Source organism: Pseudopodoces humilis, chromosome 2 (genome assembly GCF_049639895.1).
Source record: "Pseudopodoces humilis isolate 2021_Gansu_Grassland_sample_001 chromosome 2, ASM4963989v1, whole genome shotgun sequence".
Classification (NCBI taxonomy): Eukaryota; Metazoa; Chordata; class Aves; order Passeriformes; family Paridae; genus Pseudopodoces; species Pseudopodoces humilis.
The window spans coordinates 84,343,054-84,362,751 of record NC_142201.1 but is presented as its reverse complement, the minus strand read 5'-3'; the positions used below and the strand labels follow the sequence as shown (position 1 = coordinate 84,362,751).

At 39.1% G+C, this 19,698-nt stretch overlaps 1 protein-coding gene across 4 annotated transcripts in view; it reads right to left on the bottom strand.

The window, feature by feature from the left end:
* Positions 1–19,698, bottom strand: part of TENM4 (teneurin transmembrane protein 4) — a 591,948-nt gene that overhangs the window by 168,768 nt on the left and 403,482 nt on the right. For all 4 annotated transcript variants that reach the window (XM_088068964.1, XM_088068961.1, XM_088068963.1 and 1 more), the window contains 2 exons: positions 9,183–9,353; positions 4,177–4,391 (listed from right to left, as the gene is read on the bottom strand). In XM_088068964.1, coding sequence (XP_087925090.1) covers positions 4,177–4,391; positions 9,183–9,353 — 386 coding nt within the window. The remainder of the gene's footprint in view (positions 1–4,176; positions 4,392–9,182; positions 9,354–19,698) is intronic.

Sequence of the window (19,698 nt, the reverse complement as noted above, 5' to 3'; positions counted from 1 at the left end):
CATATGAAATGACAGAATTCATCCCTAGATTATTTTAATTCTGTATTTTAATTATTTATTTACAGAAAATTGTTTTTTAACCTTGCTTTATTTTTTATTTTCTTTTGGTTATATTTCAGTACACAGATCTCAAATTTGATGCTGAAGAGTCTTTTTGAGAATGTAAAAGCTGCCACACTGCAAAGGTCATTCCTTTTGGGTATCTATCCAAGTTTGCTTTGTTAGAGAAAGAGTTTGTTTTGGAAAAATACGACATAAATATAAATGATAAAAATACACAATCTAAAATCTAAAAATACCAGGCAAGTATGAATTCTAAATACATGTAATTAAAAATGCACATTTCTGTTTCAACCATGTCCTGGGGTGCATCAGGCACAGCATTGCCAGCTGGGCAAGGCAGGGGACTGTCCCGCTGTGCTCTGCACTGGGGCAGGCTCACCTCAAGTGTTGAGGGCAGTTCTGGGTGCCACAATATAAGAAAAAACACTGAGCTCTTAGAGTGTCCAAAGGATGGCCACGAGGGTGGAGAAGGCTCTGGAGAGGAAGCCATATGAGGAGTGGCTGAGGTCATTAGTCTGTTCAACCTGGAGAACAGGAGGCTGAAGGGAGACCTCATTTTGGTCTGCAGCTTCGTTACTGAGGGGAAGTGCAGGGGCAGACACTGTGGTGTCTGTGGTGACCGGTGACAGGACTTGAGGAAACAGCATGAAGCTGAGTCAGGAGAGGTTTAGGCTATCAGGAAAAGGTTTTTCACTCAGAGTGTGGCTGAATACTGCAACAGGCTACTCAGGGAAGTGGTCATGGAAGTGTTTGGACAATGCTGTCAGGTACATGGTGTGATTCTTGGAGTCTTCTGTGCAAGGCCAGGAGTTGGACTCGATGGTCCTCACAGATCACTTCCAACTCAGCATGGCCTATGATTCTATGAAAACAACAGAAGGATTTAAGAGGATACTGGTGAGTGGTTGGTTTGAAGGACACTTTGGGACCCCAATGTCTGTAGCCACTCTGAGCATGAGATGCTGCCTAGGCTGATGCCTCATCAGATCTCAGCGTGACCGTGCCTGACACAGCTGAGCAGGACAGTGACAGAGGACATCATCATGGTGTCTGTGTGCTGGGAATTTCTCAACAGAGCTTGAGTAAGGAACAAGCAAACTGAAGAAGTTAAAACCAGTAAGAGAAAACCCGAAGTATTTCCATATTTATTTTGCAGCATGATGGAACAGCTTGACTTGATTTTTAAAACAGAACTTAAGAAACCACAGGTAAAGTTCACTTCAAGAAGTGTTGACATCTCCATAGCAGCTTGAATTAGTTTTCTAGAATCACCGGATTGCAAGCACAGAGGCACTTCCAGAATGCAACCTGCCTCATTGTGAAGTGGACATCTGAGAAATGTCCTGTGGATTGTACTTACAAGCATCCACTTCCTGCTATATATTAGATGTAGTTACTTAGAGCTTAGTGAGATGAAAACAATTTCAAGGCACTCTGGTACAGTGAGTTACTGTTGTTCCACTCCAATCTGGGTTATACTTACAAAGGTTTTTTAATAAATATTTGCAAGATGCTGCTGCAGATGTTGATTACTTTGCGAAGCTACTAGTTACTAGTTGTAAATATTAATTGAGCCACAAATGGATTGGGCTTTATTGCATTTTAAAACATTCAAAGATTTTTAATAGGCAATTAGCTACTGCCAGCAAGGAAATCATTGATAAAATGCCACGTTAATCCATTCAAACCATACAAATGGAAAAATGCCCTCTGCAAGCAGCGATGACCTATCTTTAAAATTTATGATTTATTAAAATTTGGCCTAGGTTAAAATGAGTTTAAAAAATTATTTGATCTAGGAAGATTAAATCTAATAGACCATAACAAAATTTTGTAACTTATTATGATTTGTTGAGAAGAATGAGAAGAAATGTCTTTCATTAATAGTAAACTATTTTGGACTTCTGTATGATCTATTCCTAAGACTACAGAAGTTTGGAGCTTACATTTTCTTCCTATTTATTAGTGACGACAGTTGTTGGCAACCTAAAATAGAAAACAGTCACCACAGTCAGAGAAAGTTTCCCAAAGAGAATTTGGAATAGTTTGTTATTTTAGCATGGATAGATATGACTTTGAGCATTGTACTGGGTTTGCGTGGCCAGGTTTTGGTAGCAAGGGGGGCTGCAGGGGTGGCTGCTTTGAGAAGCTGCTGGATGTTTTCCCTGTGTCTGACAGAGCCAGTGCCAGCTGGCTCCAAGACAAACAAGCCACTGGCCAAGGCTGAGCCCATCAGTGATGGTAGCAAGTGTCACCTCCTTGATAACATATTTAAGAAGGCAAAAAAAAAAAAAATTTTTACACAGAAATAACTGGAGCTAGAGAATAGGGGAGTATGTGAATATGTGAGTGGACCAATTATGCAGACACCAAGGTCAGTGCAGAAGGAGAAGCAGGAGGTGCTGGAGCTGAGATTCCCCAGCAATCTGTGGCACATGGTGGGGCAGCTGTGCCCCTGCAGCCTGTGGAGCTCCAAAGGGGAGCAGAGATCCCCTGAAAGCAGCCTGGCGAGAAGACCCATGCAGGAGCAAATGGATGTCTGAAAGAAGCCTGTGACCCCATCCAAAGCCTGTGCTGGTGCAGGCTCCTGGCAGGACCTCCAGCCCCATGGACAATGGAGACCACATAAGAGCACATCTGCTTGCAGGACCTTGTGGGAAACCAGTGACTGCACCCCGTGGAAAAAGTGAGGCTTATGTGTTAAATTTTAGGTTTTTTACTTAAACAATTAAACCTGTCCATGTAATAACTTCTGTTCCATAACAAAATTTAAGAATGATAATAAACAAATAAAAGGAATACAGAGTTCTGATCTAAAGTTAGTATTATGCAATCATGACTTCAGTTTTTATTTAACTAACACAGGACTTTTAAGTTACAAATGTTTGAATCTCCCTGTGAAAAGAGACTGATTAGAAAAGGGCAGTTACAGCATTACTGTGGCACTGAAATTATGATGTGCTGATCCTACTGAAATATTTTAATTCTGCAGAAAAGTAGGCAGAGAAGTGTAGATTTATGACACCTCTTTGACAGAAATAAGCTGGAGGTGTGTTAATATGCACAAAATACCATATTATCCACAGAGATAATAATAAACATATTTGTTTGTTCAAAAACAATTAAAAGGCAGGGTATTTCTATAAATCTCTAGTATTTTCAGCTAACAGTAGAGGGCAAGGGCAAGATACAGTAACATAAACCTGCTAATTCTTTGATAACCTGCTGATGCAAGTGGGAGTAAGATACTTTGCATTACCAGTGTATTATGTCCTAATGTATTAATCAATCTGGGTAAAAGCAGCTTAGAAGTTGAAACAGAAAGGAGAGAAAATAACATATAAAATCCTTACTCAAGGGGATGGTTCTTCAGAGCTTTTTCCAGAAACTGATTTTTGATAAGTTTTTTTTGTCAATGTGTGTTAAAAAAAGCATTTGCTTTCATTTTAGTCCTACAGAATAATAACTGGATCTTGATTTCTGCCTAAGTTGGTGGCTTTCTGTAAAAAATCGGTTTTCTTTTCTTATACACTAATTAATTGACCCTGACAAACCTCAGTCTAAGCTGACAGTCAGCACACATCGTGTGAAGGGTTGGCTCAAGGCACTCCAGCATGGAAGACGGAAGTGAATCTTGCTCCCGTAAAGGTGACCAGCTGAGGTCTTGCTGCTTTTACCATGAGGTGGGAAAGGCAGTGGCTGAAAGAGACAGACCTGAGGTGTATGAATTTGATCAAGAGAAGATTCCTTTGGATGCAGTTTGTGTGTGGCTGCCTTTGTGCAAAGCTCTGAATGGAGAAGGTGGTATCTTCTGCTGCTTGGAGCAACCAGCTGGTACCCTCAGTGACCACCAGCCTCAGCCTCACAAAACCTTTCTCCTCTAGCAGCTTGCTGCCTTAGGCAATTGCCTGCTCTGCTCCTGCCTACAGCCCACGAGATTAATTTGTGCAGATTTTTTCCAACTGTCTCTTGATTCCTGTTCTCTGAATAAATGATCTTGGGCATCTTGTAAGCATGCAACAAATTCTTGAAAGAAACAGATGAAATGAAACAATACATCACACAAACATCAATTTGAAACAACATAATTTAATTGAAATAAGGTCCCATTACCTGTGTGTGTGATGGTGGGAGTCCTTTTCTGCCATAGATGCCAACCAGAGCAGCCTTTCCTAAAGACACATTGAATTTCAGATGCACTGGGTGGTCGATGAACACCTGAGATCTCCAAAAAATACCAGGAGGGATCTTCTGTGTGGCTCGTCTGCCTACATCAATTTCTCCGGAGTCTATGAAACTGTCGTCTGGAAAAAAACTACTGGGCTTTCCTGCCAAAACACAGGAACAAAATCCTTGAATTAGTCTTTAGATCCTGAAAGTAATCTAATCATACTGGTATTTCGGACACTGATCTTGAGAAACAGTCTATTAGTGACCTGAAGTCTTCAGAGTACTTTGTCTAGTCAATCCATATGATTATGGCAGAAAAACTGTCAGGATTATTTCTGGTTTCAGTAACTGTTTTGTTTGAAAACATGAGCACGGGAAGAGCAACCTGGAGAAAAATGGTCTTTTATTTAAATTGTAACATCAGAGAGTGTGTAATTACATTCCAAAGATAAGAATAAATCATCTGACATTATATCCCAAATTAATATAAGTTTAGGAATGGAGAAGTCATCATTAAATTAGTAAAGAGAAGTGCAGTGAGAATGAGATAGACATGCCAAAAAGTGGAATGGTGGTGTGGATAACAGCAGCAAGAATGATGCCTAAGTGGGGAAAGGAAAATGTTTTCCTGTTAAATTAATTCTTGACAGTGGTAACAGTATTTGAAATAGTAAAAAAAATGCTAATGAAAAAAAGGACTGAGATAAACAAAGGAGAACATGCCTTGCACTTGAGTGGTATCTATTAAGAAATATGAGAGGTTTTAACTGAGTTTCAATATTATCTGTAAAGTATGTTATTATTATCCATTTTCTTTCAGAAGACAAATGGAGGCATCTGTTTCTAAAACTACCAGACTGGAGAGGCTGGGTATTCAAATGGGATCAGGACATGCAGTAATGTCCAAGGGAGTCAGCAGGGAGCTTGTCACCCCTAAAACACGCCTGAGGAATTCCAGGTTAGAAATTCATGTAGTTGTAACTCCCAAAGCAGGTGGTTGCTTCAAAAAATCTGGACTCAAAGCAAAACCAGGAAATGAGAGGTAGAATGAAAAATCAAACACCAGAATGTTTCCTTTTCAGCCTGTGCCATAACCAGTGGCCACAGCTTTGGCTGCAGGGCACAGGGATGATGAAGAAGGCAACTGCTTAAGAAATAGCCTTTATTAAGGACACTTATAGTGGAAAAGCATGCAGTAGTGTCACCTGAAAGATTCTGGCTTTAGTAAGGAGAGCAACATGTCACCAGCAAGGACTAATTATTAATTTTGAAAGTTTAAATAAATTTGTTTCTTATCTCTGTGCCACTACACACACTACTCTGTGTTTCACAGAGCAAACAATTCTAACAAAATGAGAAGGAAACTTCTGGCTACATACATTCTTTTTTAGGAAAATCACGTTATGAATTTTTTTCTTCCAGTAAGTACATTTGAAGAGTGGGGAAAAAAAAATAATCCTTTCCCATCTATTATGAATTTATGTCATATAGTCTCAGAATTTACTTGCCATGTTGAAAAGGTGACTGGTAGCATTTTATTGTTTCAAATGACATTTCCTTTAAGATTACATAATGTTAAATACAGTATTGCCTTAAATTTCTCCACATACCATCTCAACACAAACTTTCCAGGAGAAACAGATGTAATTTGTTAGCTGTCTCTGGAAATCAACATGGAAATGATATGTGTATTAACTATTAAGGATGGAGAATTTTTCCTTGCAGAACTTCTGGCTCCAGTAATACTAAATCCTGATTTAAAGTCAGCAACTGCTGGAGCAGGATTTGATGGCATGAGCTATCTGGAGGCAGAAGTTTTATGCATACCAGCACAAAAGGTGTATATGAAAAGACTGTATGTTCACACACACAAAAAAGCTACTCTTAATTTTATAAGATCTCCATTTATCTTTGCTCATCACTTGCAAATAAATACAGCTGGGAAATCTGCTGACTTTTTATCCTTTTTCAGTCCACGTACATATTAAAAGAGATAACTGGAAGCAGCTTAGGTAAATGGGCATTCTTGCTGAATCCTTCTGTGCTAATACAGTATAATTGTATAAGGAAAATCAACCAGCTAGATTCTGAAGGGAATTATTTTATCAACTGGATTGATAGTATTTATTTGGCATACTAAAATTTTCTTTTCACACTGTCAGGATCATAGGAAACAGTTCCAATGTCTTCATGCAAAGTTTCTTATTGCACTATTGTAAGATGAAAAGATTAAGGATTCTATTAAAGAAGAGCTGAAGACATCACATGTTTTGGTTCAAATGAAGGATATATTCTTTCTGATTACTACTGACATGTTTTATAGATTCTCAGATATTCAGATGAAAACCTTAAGTATTTGATATGCCCCATGATTGTTCATTAATAAAGATTGTACATCAGACTGAATCAGGGAAGGTGAGAATTTAATATGACAGATGTTGCTATGCAAGATAGAGCCTGGAGAAAATGAGCACAGGGTGTATTCCGTAGAGAGAGCAGCACTTGCTCATGCAAACAAAAATGCTTCTGTGATTGCAAAAGACAGTCTCACAGAAATAATTTTTTGTACACACAATTACAAAGTTTATGTCTCCTCTTGGTGGACAGTTGTATGTCTGAGAAGCAGATACCCTAAAAGTTGTTATGTCATGTTGCCAGATGTTGAAGCTTGTCCTGATACAGAAGTCCAAGGAGAAGCTCTCTTCACCAGCCTGAATTCAGTCCCTGAAATCTATCTCTGTTTCACCAGTTGTAGCCTACAATTAGGCCCTACGGACTGGATACTTGTACGAAGAAAGTACAATAAAAAAGCCATTTCAGCTTCTAATCAGAAATTGGCTTTTAATCAGAATACCTGTCTCTTTAAAATTAACTTCAGGTCTGAATTCTTAATTGGGCTGTCAATTACTTTGCTCTTTCTGCACATTACCTTGAACTTTTTAGTTGCCATAGCAACTGTTCCTAATTTCTTTGGATATCAAAATGAACTATTTAATTTCAGACCTTGCTGAATCTCTCTGTATTTCTCACAGGTTGTTTCCCTGACCCATCAAAACACTTAAGAACACACATAGCTCTGACTTCAATCACAGTCAATTATATGCTTAAATATGCTTAAATGTAAGCATGTGGTTAAGTGCTTTGGTAAACAGGGTTGGGCTTGAGCAGAGGTAAATGCTGTTCTGGAGCACAGCCACAGATGAGAAGAAATGACTGTTACTGAGACTTGGCAAGACATTGATAATGATTCATTCAGATCAGCTCTAAGGATGTTCCTAACACATTCCGGCCTATTTTATTCTGATCCGGAAGACATTCAAATATATTTCAATTCTTTTAAAAATAAATTTCAATCACATACATTCTGGTTTAGAACAGAAGCCCTGCAGCACTGCTAGTCCAGAATTAGTTAAATAGTTACCTGATGGGGAGAGAACTGCATTTGAAGGCTGGACAGCGTTACTTCTGCACCAAAGATGTGCTGATGTGTTTTCTAGTCAGGACACGGTATTTTCCTCTAAAGCCTACAGATTCCCTAAGATCTATACAAAGCACTAACTTGAGGGGTCTTCTCATGACATAACTAGGCTATTTCCCAGATTTCTCTTTTAACTTTTAAAACTTCTACTCATGTCACTGTAAACGTGGCTAAAATAGAATCAAATGGAGGTCTTTCACTTGGATGGCAGTTTTGAATACATACATTTATTTCCATTTTGACTTTTTAAAAGGAAATGGACAGATCAAAGCTAGATGATTCAAAAATGAAACATATGGCAAGCTAGAGGGAAAAAAGGAAGGATCTGTCGTGAAGTATTTTTGAGTACAACAGCAGGGCTGTCTGCAGCTTGCTGTACTGTCTAGTAAGGTTTGCTGAGAATAACCTGCTTAGCTGATTTTTCCTTGTAACAACTTGATGGCAGCCATCAGTTACCAGTAAATACACTGTTTTAAGGAACACATATAATTATGGCCTTTATTTGGACTATTAAAGACAGAAAAACTCTTAAAGAAAAAAATCCACTGCAATTAATTTAAATTAAACATGTAAACGCAGGCTGTCAGCTTAAGCCTAGGGAACTCTGTGGAAACTTTTGAGTTCAGTGAGTTGCAAGAACAGTAGTGTACATCTTATCTGTGAAAAAAATCTTCCACCAAAATAACTACCAGAAATATTCTATTCCTTCAATTTTACCGGAATCTCTTAATTTTATACAGAGAAGCTTGACATAGAAACAAAAAAGCTTTCTGAAAATTTGCATTTCTCATTTCTCCAGCTATGTCTGGGGAGGGATAAGACAGAGCTTACAAGTACTTTTAGCAGTGGTGCCTCTAAAAAAAGAATACAATGATGTAAAGCTGCTGAATAAGGTGCTGCTGAATTGAGGGCCCATAAGCTGCTTCTAATTTCTGTCAACACCATGATACTTTGTGGAGACTAGGCCTTTTATCTAGGAGACTATGTGGAGACTAGGCTACTTTTGCAAAGCTATGTTCAACTCTGGATTGCAAAAACTTACAGTGTAATATCTCTCAGTAAGTATTTTGGTCCTCAAAACATTTGCTAAGTGGCAACAAATAGTCAAACTTTTTTGTAGTGCTGTAGAGGAAGCTTGATCCAGTGTTCCAGAATCGTTCAATTTTCAAGAGACAATGATTTCCCATGAAAACAGCCACTCGAGGCAGGGTTTTCATGCTGGCCTTCTGTAGTCTGTGAGAATGCCTTGAATGCGTGGAGGTTTCACACAGTTTTATTGCATTAGTGGACATCAGAGGGGTATGAAACTTAGAAACATATGGAAACAGGACTGACAACTACTAGCTCTAGACATGAAAGACTGGAAAAGCACCTGCTGATGGCAGCACTGAGGGTAATGGAACATGAGATTGGACGGCTGGAGTTCAGAGGCAGACAGAGGACTCACAACATGGACACACACCAACCATACCTTCACTTGTTCCTTTGCCTTTCCTGTCAGGTAACTCTAACCCTGTGCCCCCCGAAGGATATAAGGAGACGTCCGTTGGCACTGGCCAACTGCTGGCTGTGTCTTCCGTGATCTCATACATCTGCCCTTCCATCGGCTGCAGGTGCCAGTTTAGGCCAAACAGGTGCATGGCTGCGGTGAGCAATGAGAAAAGTCATCTTTTTCTGTTTGGGAGAGTTTCAGAACTACAGGGGCACTTTCTCTTTCTAAACCTTCGCTCCAGTGTCTTATTAGTGGTCATTGCTTTAGGACAAGAATGGGATTAATGCAATTGGACAGCCTCTGCTGCTTCTACCATACCAACTCCCTAGGTCTTTCCACCCACTTAAACTCGATTTAGATCACCTGTAACAATCCACTCTGCTTCTTCCAGCAGGACCACTTCTGACTCATGGTCTGCATAATAGGATAACCAGGCACAGTGTTTCATAAAGCTCCCATGGCTGGGGTGACAATGCGGTGAACACAGAAATACACGGAGTATTATTTCTTAACATACCAATATGGGAAATACACTCTGGTTTGTTTTGCCATATATACAGTGTATTATATAGATTCTCTGTTTTCTTACCCATCAATTATACACAGAAGCCCTTACAGACATCTTTGCCAGCTTTTCCTGGTTAAGACCAAGTAAAAACAGAGGCAGTTCAAGACCCATTTTGCACATATGCCTTTGTGCTCCGCATCACAAATGTGAGCAACTATGTCTGAGCATTCCTTCATACAAATCAGCCCCTTCTATTCAGATCAAAGACATGTCCCTGAGAACAGAAAACGAGCAGCACCATTATTTAGATTTGTGTGATACCAGGGCAAAGCTCTCTGTAGGTTTCTGGGCCATGCAAAGTCATCCAGTGCACACGTGAATCTATTTTGAGGCATTACATAAAGACAAGTGAAATTAAGGAACAAGACAGACTACTTAAAAAGGAAACACATGTATGAGGAGTATGGAAATCATATGCTTATACAACTAATACTTGCCCCTTGCAAATATAAAGCAAAAGAATGTGGCTTGTGGCTTACCATATCAGTTCTTCCATCCCCAACATAAACATTTCATAATCAATCAGTATCCAGCTTAGCTTCAGGCTCTACACAGCTAAATGATCTGATATTTGCTACATTTGGAATGGCATTTCTTTTTGAAGGGAAAGCCTTGATATTTTACACTATAATTTCTCCAAGAAACTATACAATGGCACTAACATCATAGCCATTTAGTATAAACAAAACCAGTAAAGAAACAGAGCATTTCCATGCCCTATAATTCTCTTTTTAGTCACAAACATATACCTGAGATTGGCAACCATTGTTAGGGACAAGTAGTTAGTTTATTTGAACCTGAGCATCAGAAACAATCTTTACAAGAGATTGAAAAGTAATCTGAGTAGCTCTCTGAAGACAGCATGTTTAGGCAATTTAGCAAAATATGTGATTTTTTCCACTTCAGTCTCAATTAGGTCACCTATCATTTACTAACATAAACAAAGTTGTCTTTGCACAACTACAACATCACAAAACATGAGTGCAAAATTCTTTTTTTTACCATGTAAATGGGGACCGTGTTTGTTAACAATCTTATCCATTAGGAAAGAAAACACACTCCTTAAACTCCGACACAGCAAGGAATAACAGCAAGGAAAGTCTCCTGAGGACCAGTTCAACACTCATTTTTATACAGGTATGTATACCAAGAAGGAATGCTACCAACACTACTGTCAACTTAACCAGGGTACTTTAGACAGAGGGACAAGTATTTTCATCTAGAAGGGACAAATTTACTCGGCAGAAAAACTGTGCTAGGGAAGAGAGGAAATCAGACCATGAACAAGGAATCTGCATCAAGCATTTGGCATTGCTATGCTTGCATAATATCTTTGTGTTTATACAGCCCTCATCAGCAGAGTGCCTGGGCACTTCATAGCTATTAACCTCATAAAACCTCATCAGGTAGGAATCTGCTTTTTTCTACTAAGCAGAAAAGGAAAGGAGAACTACAGCACATTAAAGGACTAACTCAGTTCTCTTGTTTGGGCATTAAAATGCAATTGTGTGTTAATTCACTTACTCTATGCTTAGAGGGTCACAAGCTCTAAGAGGCATTTCATGCAGCTCTCTGCCAACAGTTTTGTTCCAAGCTCAGTACTGGATGCTATTCTATAATTCCATCCAGGCTGGATGGCTCCCAGGAACAGAGTGTTACCCAGGTGCCGCAAACCTGTTACAGAGCTCAAGGGCTTAGATGCTCTGAGCATGCAATTTCCTATGTTTAACACAGGATATTTGTAGTTACATGGATGTTTGTAGTTCCAAGCAGAATGGAAACTGTATTCTTCGTTCCTCCAAACTCAGGCAATCCAGTCAAGCCTTAGTTCTGCTGGCGCTAAGTGCTTAACACCAGCTCCATCTCTCAGATGTCCTCATGCTAGAATGACCTGCAAGAGCTTACACTGGACATCCCTGGTTTAGGCAGAAACTGAGCCAGTGGTCTGCATCCTTCATAACACCATTTGACTTGCTCTGTCCTTTGGACATCACAGCCTAAGTGCCACACAGATTTTTAGGAACACATGGCAAGACCATTGTTTCCCCAAAAGGACATTATTCCTTCTCCTCTCCATAAGAGGAATTTTTTATTGTAGATCATTATTTACTGCATGCAAATGAAGGTGAAAAACTCAACATTGTTTTGGGTGTACTGGGAAAACTATGAACATTTCTTCCAGGCATTAAAATTAATTTAAAATACCTGAGAGGAAATGTCTTAACAAGTAATCATCTTGCTTCAGTGTAACAGCAAAACTGGCACCCTGGAAGTGACAGCTTTTCTGCACATTATCCATCCACTTGAGCAAGTGGATCAACCATTCCATATCATCATTCAATTCTCAGTGTTTAAAAAGTGTCTTACAATGTCCCAAAATAGAAAATATGAGAGTATTTTCTGCAACATAGATACTATGTTATCACACAAAGTTAAAATATTTGTATTAATCTTAACTTTTGTCCTGTGATAGTAGATTTTGTCTAAAGCAAAAAGCTTCTTGTGGACACTGATCTCATCATCACATAGATCACAGAATCACAGAATGATTTGGGTTGGAAACGACTTTAAAGATCATCTACTTTCAACCCCACTGCCATGGGCAGAGACATCTTCCACTAGACCAGGTTGCTCAAAGCCCCATCCAACATGGCCTTGAACAGTTCCATGGATGGGGCATCCACAGCTTCTCTGGGCAGCCTGTGCCAGTGCCTCATCAGCCTCATAATAAAAAATTCATTATATCTAATCTAATTCTATTCTCTTTTCATTTAACATTGTTATGACCTTGTCCTGTCACTACAGACCTTAGCAAAACATCTCTCTACATCTTTCTTATAAGCCTCCTTTTAAAGTATTGAAAGGATGTAAGAAGGTCTCCAATGATAAGTCATGAGAATGAGAACTATGCACACCATGCATACAAAATTGTGGAACACTGAAAAACAGAATTATTTGAATAGCATTTTGATTATCAAGTGGCTTTAAAAAATTCAGAAAACAGTGTAAAAGCTCAGAGCTACTGCTCTATTCAGGATTTCTGATTTGATGTTTCTAAGCACAAAATAAAAGCCTATAAATATCCTCACTCATATGGCAAACAGACATCATGCAATTTCTGCTATAGGTAGGCAATGAGCATAAAAGTCAGCCTGCAACAAGAACAAAGAGTCTGATTCACTTTGGAAACACAGTCTTGTAGCAGGTATGTTATGAGGATGTCACCTGATAAAGTGATTTCACTACTATATTCCAAATACCATCAGTGTCTGACTGGCAACTTGTTGGAAGATTCACTTCTCTCCTTGCTTTAACTGCCACACTGGTGCTAAAAACTCAAGTAGTAACAGCAGTGGGTATTTTGGGTCTTTACAATGGGATGTATAAAGCTGTTGATGCACACAGTTGTATTCAAAGGTTTTAGGAATCAGCCTTGTTCTCTGCTAAATTGATGCAAAGTTCTTTCTCACAGAAAAAGCCCCAAACAAACAAAGGACCAGAATCACGGAAAAGCCCTGTAACCATGGTTGAGAGATATAATCATATATTTTGAAGTGTTAATGTTCCTAAAAGTGAAGCTGTAATAATAGTTTGAGATTCCTGATGTTCTTAGCCTCTGGGTCAATGGAACCCACTGTGGACACTTTCTCTGGCTTTTTTTTTTTCACCCTCTGCTCAGCTAGATACAAGATGTCACTGACAGAGAGTAAATGCCCTCCTAAGAGCCCCGATGTCCTTCTCCCTCTCCCTGGCCAACATGATGGTCAATAGATTTTCAGATATTGAAGACTCCCCATGTATTAAAAGGGCACTCTGCAATTAACAATCGTTAAAGTGCACACTTTTGTAAAATACCATGTAGCTTTCACTGCCTAGGAAGCTCCATGACAGGCTCTTTGCACAAGCTTTGGTTATATATCCCATGGAGAAGAAAACGCTTTTGTCTGCCTTCTCCTGGAATGAAACCCTGCGTCCTATCTGGGCTGTTTCACCACCAACAACTTAGATGATATAAAGGCATCTGGGGCCTCTGGCCCATTATGCTCATATTCTGACTTTAAATCTTTGACTTGCATGACCTTTGCCCTGTAGCTAACTGCTAGTGAAAGGTGCCCCGAAACTTGCTGAATGGGCAACAGAATTTTCTGTGGCACAGTAAATCACCTTATCCTCAGTCCTAAGTCCTGTGCTTGCCTTCTTGTTGGAAAAAATGGACATCAAAGTCCAGCCCCTTCAGGGTTTGATTACTTTGCAGAGTTCAGCATTTCAACCATGCCCGTGTGATATGGCTGTTCATTTGCTGGACTCAGATTCACATAAGCAAAGAAAATTTGCAAACAATTTAGCATCAGCCGAGTTATTTAATCATGCAAATAAATCGAAGTTCATATTGGTGAAACAAAGTATTCAAGATCATGATTCTTCTGATTTTAACATATTGTCTCTTCCTATATTGTATTATTCCTATGCCATAGCTATTTGCAGACACCATAATTGGCATCAGCAGAGGCTGTTAAGGCACATAAAGAGGAACATTCTTTCCAAGTTTCTTTTGAAGACACTCAGGCTTTTCAGTATCTCCTATGATCTTATTATTGCCACTTGCTTATGAGACAGCAAAACACTAAAGTCAAAACAACTTACTCAGCGGAGCAAAGAACAAAGGAAGTGGTAGAGCATTGAGAATGAAAAAGGACAAACTAAGATAATAATTCACATGGTCAACAAAATGGACATCTCTCAGGACAGGTTGATGGAGCGAAGGAGTTAGCAGGGAGAGGCAGATGATTGTGATAGATCACAGCGAGAAGAAAAGACAAGACATGCTTACTGAAGCATATGAGACCCCCAGAAACCACAGCAGTCAGCAAAAAATCAAAAAACAAACTGCTGGCCCTTTATTAGCTTGTTGCTTTGCCCAAGCTAAGTGTAATAAATAACCAAACCAATCAATTACGATGTCTGGAATTAAGGCTACAGCTGAAGCCACCAGCTGCTTCCATAGTGTTTGTTAAAAGCATTCTCCTGGCAGCTCACAGGCTCTGCTGCTTCCTTCTCCCCTGCCCTCTCAGGGCTACATCCTGCAGGTGCCACAGCTGGCCTGATGATCCCTCACCCAAGCAAAGCTGCTACAGAAACAAAGGAATGAATAAAATAACAACTGTTTTCCAGCTAACAACTTATCTTGCCCTGAACAATAAATAAAGAGTTTCTCAGAATTGAAGCTTAACAAAACACATTAATGATCCCTACCTGAGCCTGGACTTACAGCAAGTGCAGGGGTAAAGGACATAAAGGCAAGACAGGAAGTCTTTTGGGATTCTCATCTGAAAACCCCAACTAGTTGCTTTGCACTAAGAATACTCTCGGTCTTGAATCCATATTTATGTAAGAATATATATCCATATGTGGCAGTGTATTTGCTTAAATAACACAGGGGAGGGCACAAGTTTTGGAAAAACAAAGCTGCTCTGAACAGACACTCCACCCTCCCCAGCTCAGCTGTCCTGGCACTGGGCTCCATCTGGAGAAGTTTGGCTTTGCTACTCCACTGGTTTCTACAAGCACCTCACTGCACTGCTGACAGCTAAGCCTAAGCCAACACAAGCCAAAAGGCCACTGCTGGGAGGGAGAAGGGCTTTCCAAAGCCTCCCAGTGCAGCATGGGGAAAGGGAGAAAATGGAAGAACACTGTGTGAGAAGGAACAAATGAGAACGACTGATGCCACAATGGAAAGGATTAAAAATGAGAAAAGGGAGAAAGGTGAGAAAAATATGGAATGAGAGAAACTGAGAAAAAGAAGGTTAGAATAGAGCAAGGGTAAGTTAAACAAAAAAGTGTAAGAGATTTGGAATAGGAAAAACAGCTGAAGCTCTGTCATTGGTTGAAAAGGTATTTTTACAGCTTGTTTCTCTGCTCTCCCCTCTTTGTGTGGAAACAAGCATAAGATATGTGGTGGTTACATATTCCTCTTTAACCTTCATGTTTAGTCAGACTTGAAATAACATGCTCTCCAAAATGATACCTGAGCTTTGCTTTTTTCCTCCTAATTGAGAAAAAGCTAAATCCCACCTCTGAATTACTCAGGGTTAATTTTAACTCAAGTAAATGTATTGCTTTCACTCCTATCTCTGGAAGAAACTTGACTGTAATTATCTGGATAACTGACTCTACACTGAAATCATATGATTTCTGTATGAGTGGTAGAATTGACTGTTGCAGAATTAACCATATTTTTGTGACATCCAGTGTTATGAAAAAGCATTTCAGCAAGAAATAATCACTGGTTTGTCAATCTTCAATAAATCAAGGAAGACTACGAAGAATGGGAACAGCAAAACAAACATTAAAAAAAATTGTTTTTCTCTTACACTGCTGTTCCACTTCAGTGTTGGCCAAAGCTTCTGTGACCCCACATGGCAGAACATGAAAGAACAACCCTTCAAAGGCTGAAGTGGCTCTATGGCGCTACTGGTATAGGAAGAGGGCAAAAAGCTGGATGCAGCATATGCTATCTGCTCTACTTGTTTGTATGGTCAAGTCCTGGACTAGACAGATCCAAGCTATTGTTCATCTAAGAGCATGGGGATTGAGTGTTGTATTGATTTAATACCCAAAGAACAAGTTCACAGATCTGTAATTGAGATCTAGTATCTTGACTGAAGATCCCAGCGGTTTGTAATATCATGAATTCACATCATTTACATGTATATACCCAGGTCACTCAGCCAGGCACCATGGGGCAAGGAGAGAGGGATTCCTGCAAGGCCACTTCTTGCATGGACTTTGGCAGATACCTTGTGACCAAAATCTCTGTACAGCATTCTGTGTCACTCCTAGTGTTTGAAATTATTTCCTATATATAAATGCTTTCCGTCTGTGGCTTAAAACTCTCACTCAGGAAATGGAAAACCTGACCTCATAAATCATCTTTTGCCCAAATGAATGTGAATTTGCACACCACAACAGGACTGCAGTCATGTGGGAACAAAGAATCCTGCATACCAGGCTCTCCACAATCCAGATGGATTAGAGATGCTGTGCAGTTAGAAATGTAAAATTAACAGGTCACAAAGGAATGGAACCCAAAAGGCAGCTTGATTACATGCTCTTTAAGTGAAGACTCTAAGCCTGTGGCTGGGAGGTCCCATGGCTCTGCTTCCTGCCTGTTGATTTATTTGACACAAGACAATAGTTAAGAAAAATAAAAAAGGCACCAGGAGGGACATTTAGGGTAATGCTCACTATTGTAAATTCCCCATTTGCCTCCCCTCCTAACTGCTCAATGATCCACCTTCAGTGAGAAAAAAAGGGTTCTCAAGCCTCCTTCACAGTTTGGGGTTGAAGACACTTTGTTGGGTTGGGATGAAATTGCCTAATCTAAGAGCTAGACAATCTGTGTCCACCCATATCAGGATTAAGGGAGGAAAGATTTTGCTGATAAATCAGAGAGATATCTGTGTTGTGTTTGTTTGTGGAAATTTTTCAGGACCTCAAATGTCCTAAAATATGATATAGGTGCTTACAGCCAGTTCAGTAGTGACACATGCTGTGGGATATATCTAGCAATTTCTGTGACCCTATGTTGCTGCCTGACTATTGCTTCACATTTAAACTACGCAAGTACCAAAAGTGGTTCTTTTGGAGATAATTCATGTTTTCTCCTTTCCTCAATCAGAACCAACATGTGCAAAGGAGAAATACAAATGATAGAGAGCTTCCTACCTCTTAAAAATTTGCCACCAAGGTGGGAACTGCCTCTTGAGAAAACAAAGCATTGTGCTAATCACCTGAAATCCTGCCCACAAATGCTTACTTACTTTGATTTGACACTATTTATTCTTTGACCCCTTGTGATTGAAGAAGGGATGTATCCATGATTTCCACGATAGAAGCAGATGGCCTACCAAATAGTATTAGCTTCTTCTTAGGAGAACACTTTATATTTTAATTTAGTTCCCAATTGTTCTTAATAAGGAAGAAGAAAGGCTTCCAGCTGAAGCACCACATTTCTTTGAAACCTTCAAGGAAGTGACTAGAAAGGCATGTTATAAAATGAAGCAGTTAAATTCAATGTTCGTTTAATGCAAAGAGTCAGCACTTCCTATTCAATGTCTTCCTAATTGCCCCTGAGGATCAAAGTCTTTTGAATGATTGCCTGTCCACTCAAATCATTAATAGATGATCATTGGCCCCTCCAGTGCTACAGTAGCTTGTAATTTCTTGCAGGAAAGGGAAAATGCAGTTTTAAATGGGTATATTTAAATATTTTTATGCTTTTTTTGAAGGAGGATTTTTTTTAAAGTGTTAACCTATGGAAAAAAAATAGATATAAAAATGTCATGGCTTATCTGAGGAGCTGACTGCTTGTATAGCTTTGGTAATTTCCTTTACCATTTAGACCAATTTCAAATAGAATAGGAAGTGGAAAGATGGACCTCAGCAGCATTTGGTGGCTATTAGGCAGCCTGCTGCAACAAGGAAACTTATTTCAGCCCTCAAAGCTCTGGTAAATTTGGTGTTATACATGCTCAGGCCTTTCTCAGTAAAATAATATTTTGCCTTCTAGATATCCTTTCTGGCAGAGATCATATTAAAATAAATATTACTGAGATATTTCTTCAAGATCAAAGTCAATTATAGAATGGTCCCACTATACCTCTAAATAGAGGTTTAATTTGTGTGTATAATATTAGAAATAATGGTTTTCCCATTGGGGTACTCACTTCAGTTAGAGAAATGATGACAGGCAGCTCTACTAGAGGGCCTCTTATACTGCTTTGCATTTACTAAAATTCTTGGCTAGCCTGTTGTGGACAGTATAATTTTACAAATGTCTTTCATTACACACATATAAACTATGAGGCACTAATTAAAAAAAGGTGTAATTTACATAGGTAAATCCACAAGCTCTCACATGCTTCCTTCCTCGTTATCTCAACCAGAGAACTTTCAGAAAACCTGCCTTCCAAAAATAATACAATAAGTTGCCTAAAGTAAAAAAAAGAGTTTGATGTTCATAAGTCACAACATATACCTCTCTTATTCTAAAACCCCAGCACAACTGTGGTGGGATCAGAATTTGAATCAAATATTATAGTTATGCATAAAGATCTAAATATTGCTATAGAATTTGATGTGTGAGCTGCTCTCTCAGATGGCTGCCTGCTCATCTGTCCTTCTGAACACGAACATGATTTCATTATAGCTAGACAAGTAAATGTCTTTGAGACCACTGCTTGTGTTTTAATCCTAAAATCAGCTGAAAACTGCATTAGTGTTATTAGTCACCATGCACATTTTAAAAGCACCAGAGCCCCAGTTGGGCTGTGCTAGTTGATATAAGAAAAATTAACAAAATGACAATCTCAGAATCCCTTGATGTCCAAAGCACAGGTTTAACTTGAGCTTTACTTAGCCTAAGTAAATCTAGTGACTTCCAGAGGATGATGGAGGTGTTTCAAGTTCAGAACAAATTTACACATTTTGTAGATCTGGGCCAGAGTGCTCATCAGCATTGTCAAGACTAAGCTCTAAAGCAGAATCCTATCAGCCTTGAGCCTGTTGTAAGAGATACAAAAAAAATTTTATCTGTACATGTGTTCAGGAGCATTTTGTTGTTTTAGCTGCTTTGAATGACAAAAGCACAGGTATGTTTCAAGCAGGCTAAGAATATTTTAATTTATTTTCTAGTTTTTCTTTACATATACTAGAAAAACAAACACTGTTCCAGTTTGGAGAGGGAAAAAAAATCTTTTTTTTTTTTTCCCTGTACAAAAGCTTGGCAAATGGATACAAATGCACAGTCTGAGAAACCTGATAAAGTGGGTGACACAGCACAATTAACAACACAGTAATTTTTGTTCTGTCCAGAGACCATGAGCAAAATCCAGCACAATACTTTCAGGTGCTATAAATCTAAGTGAA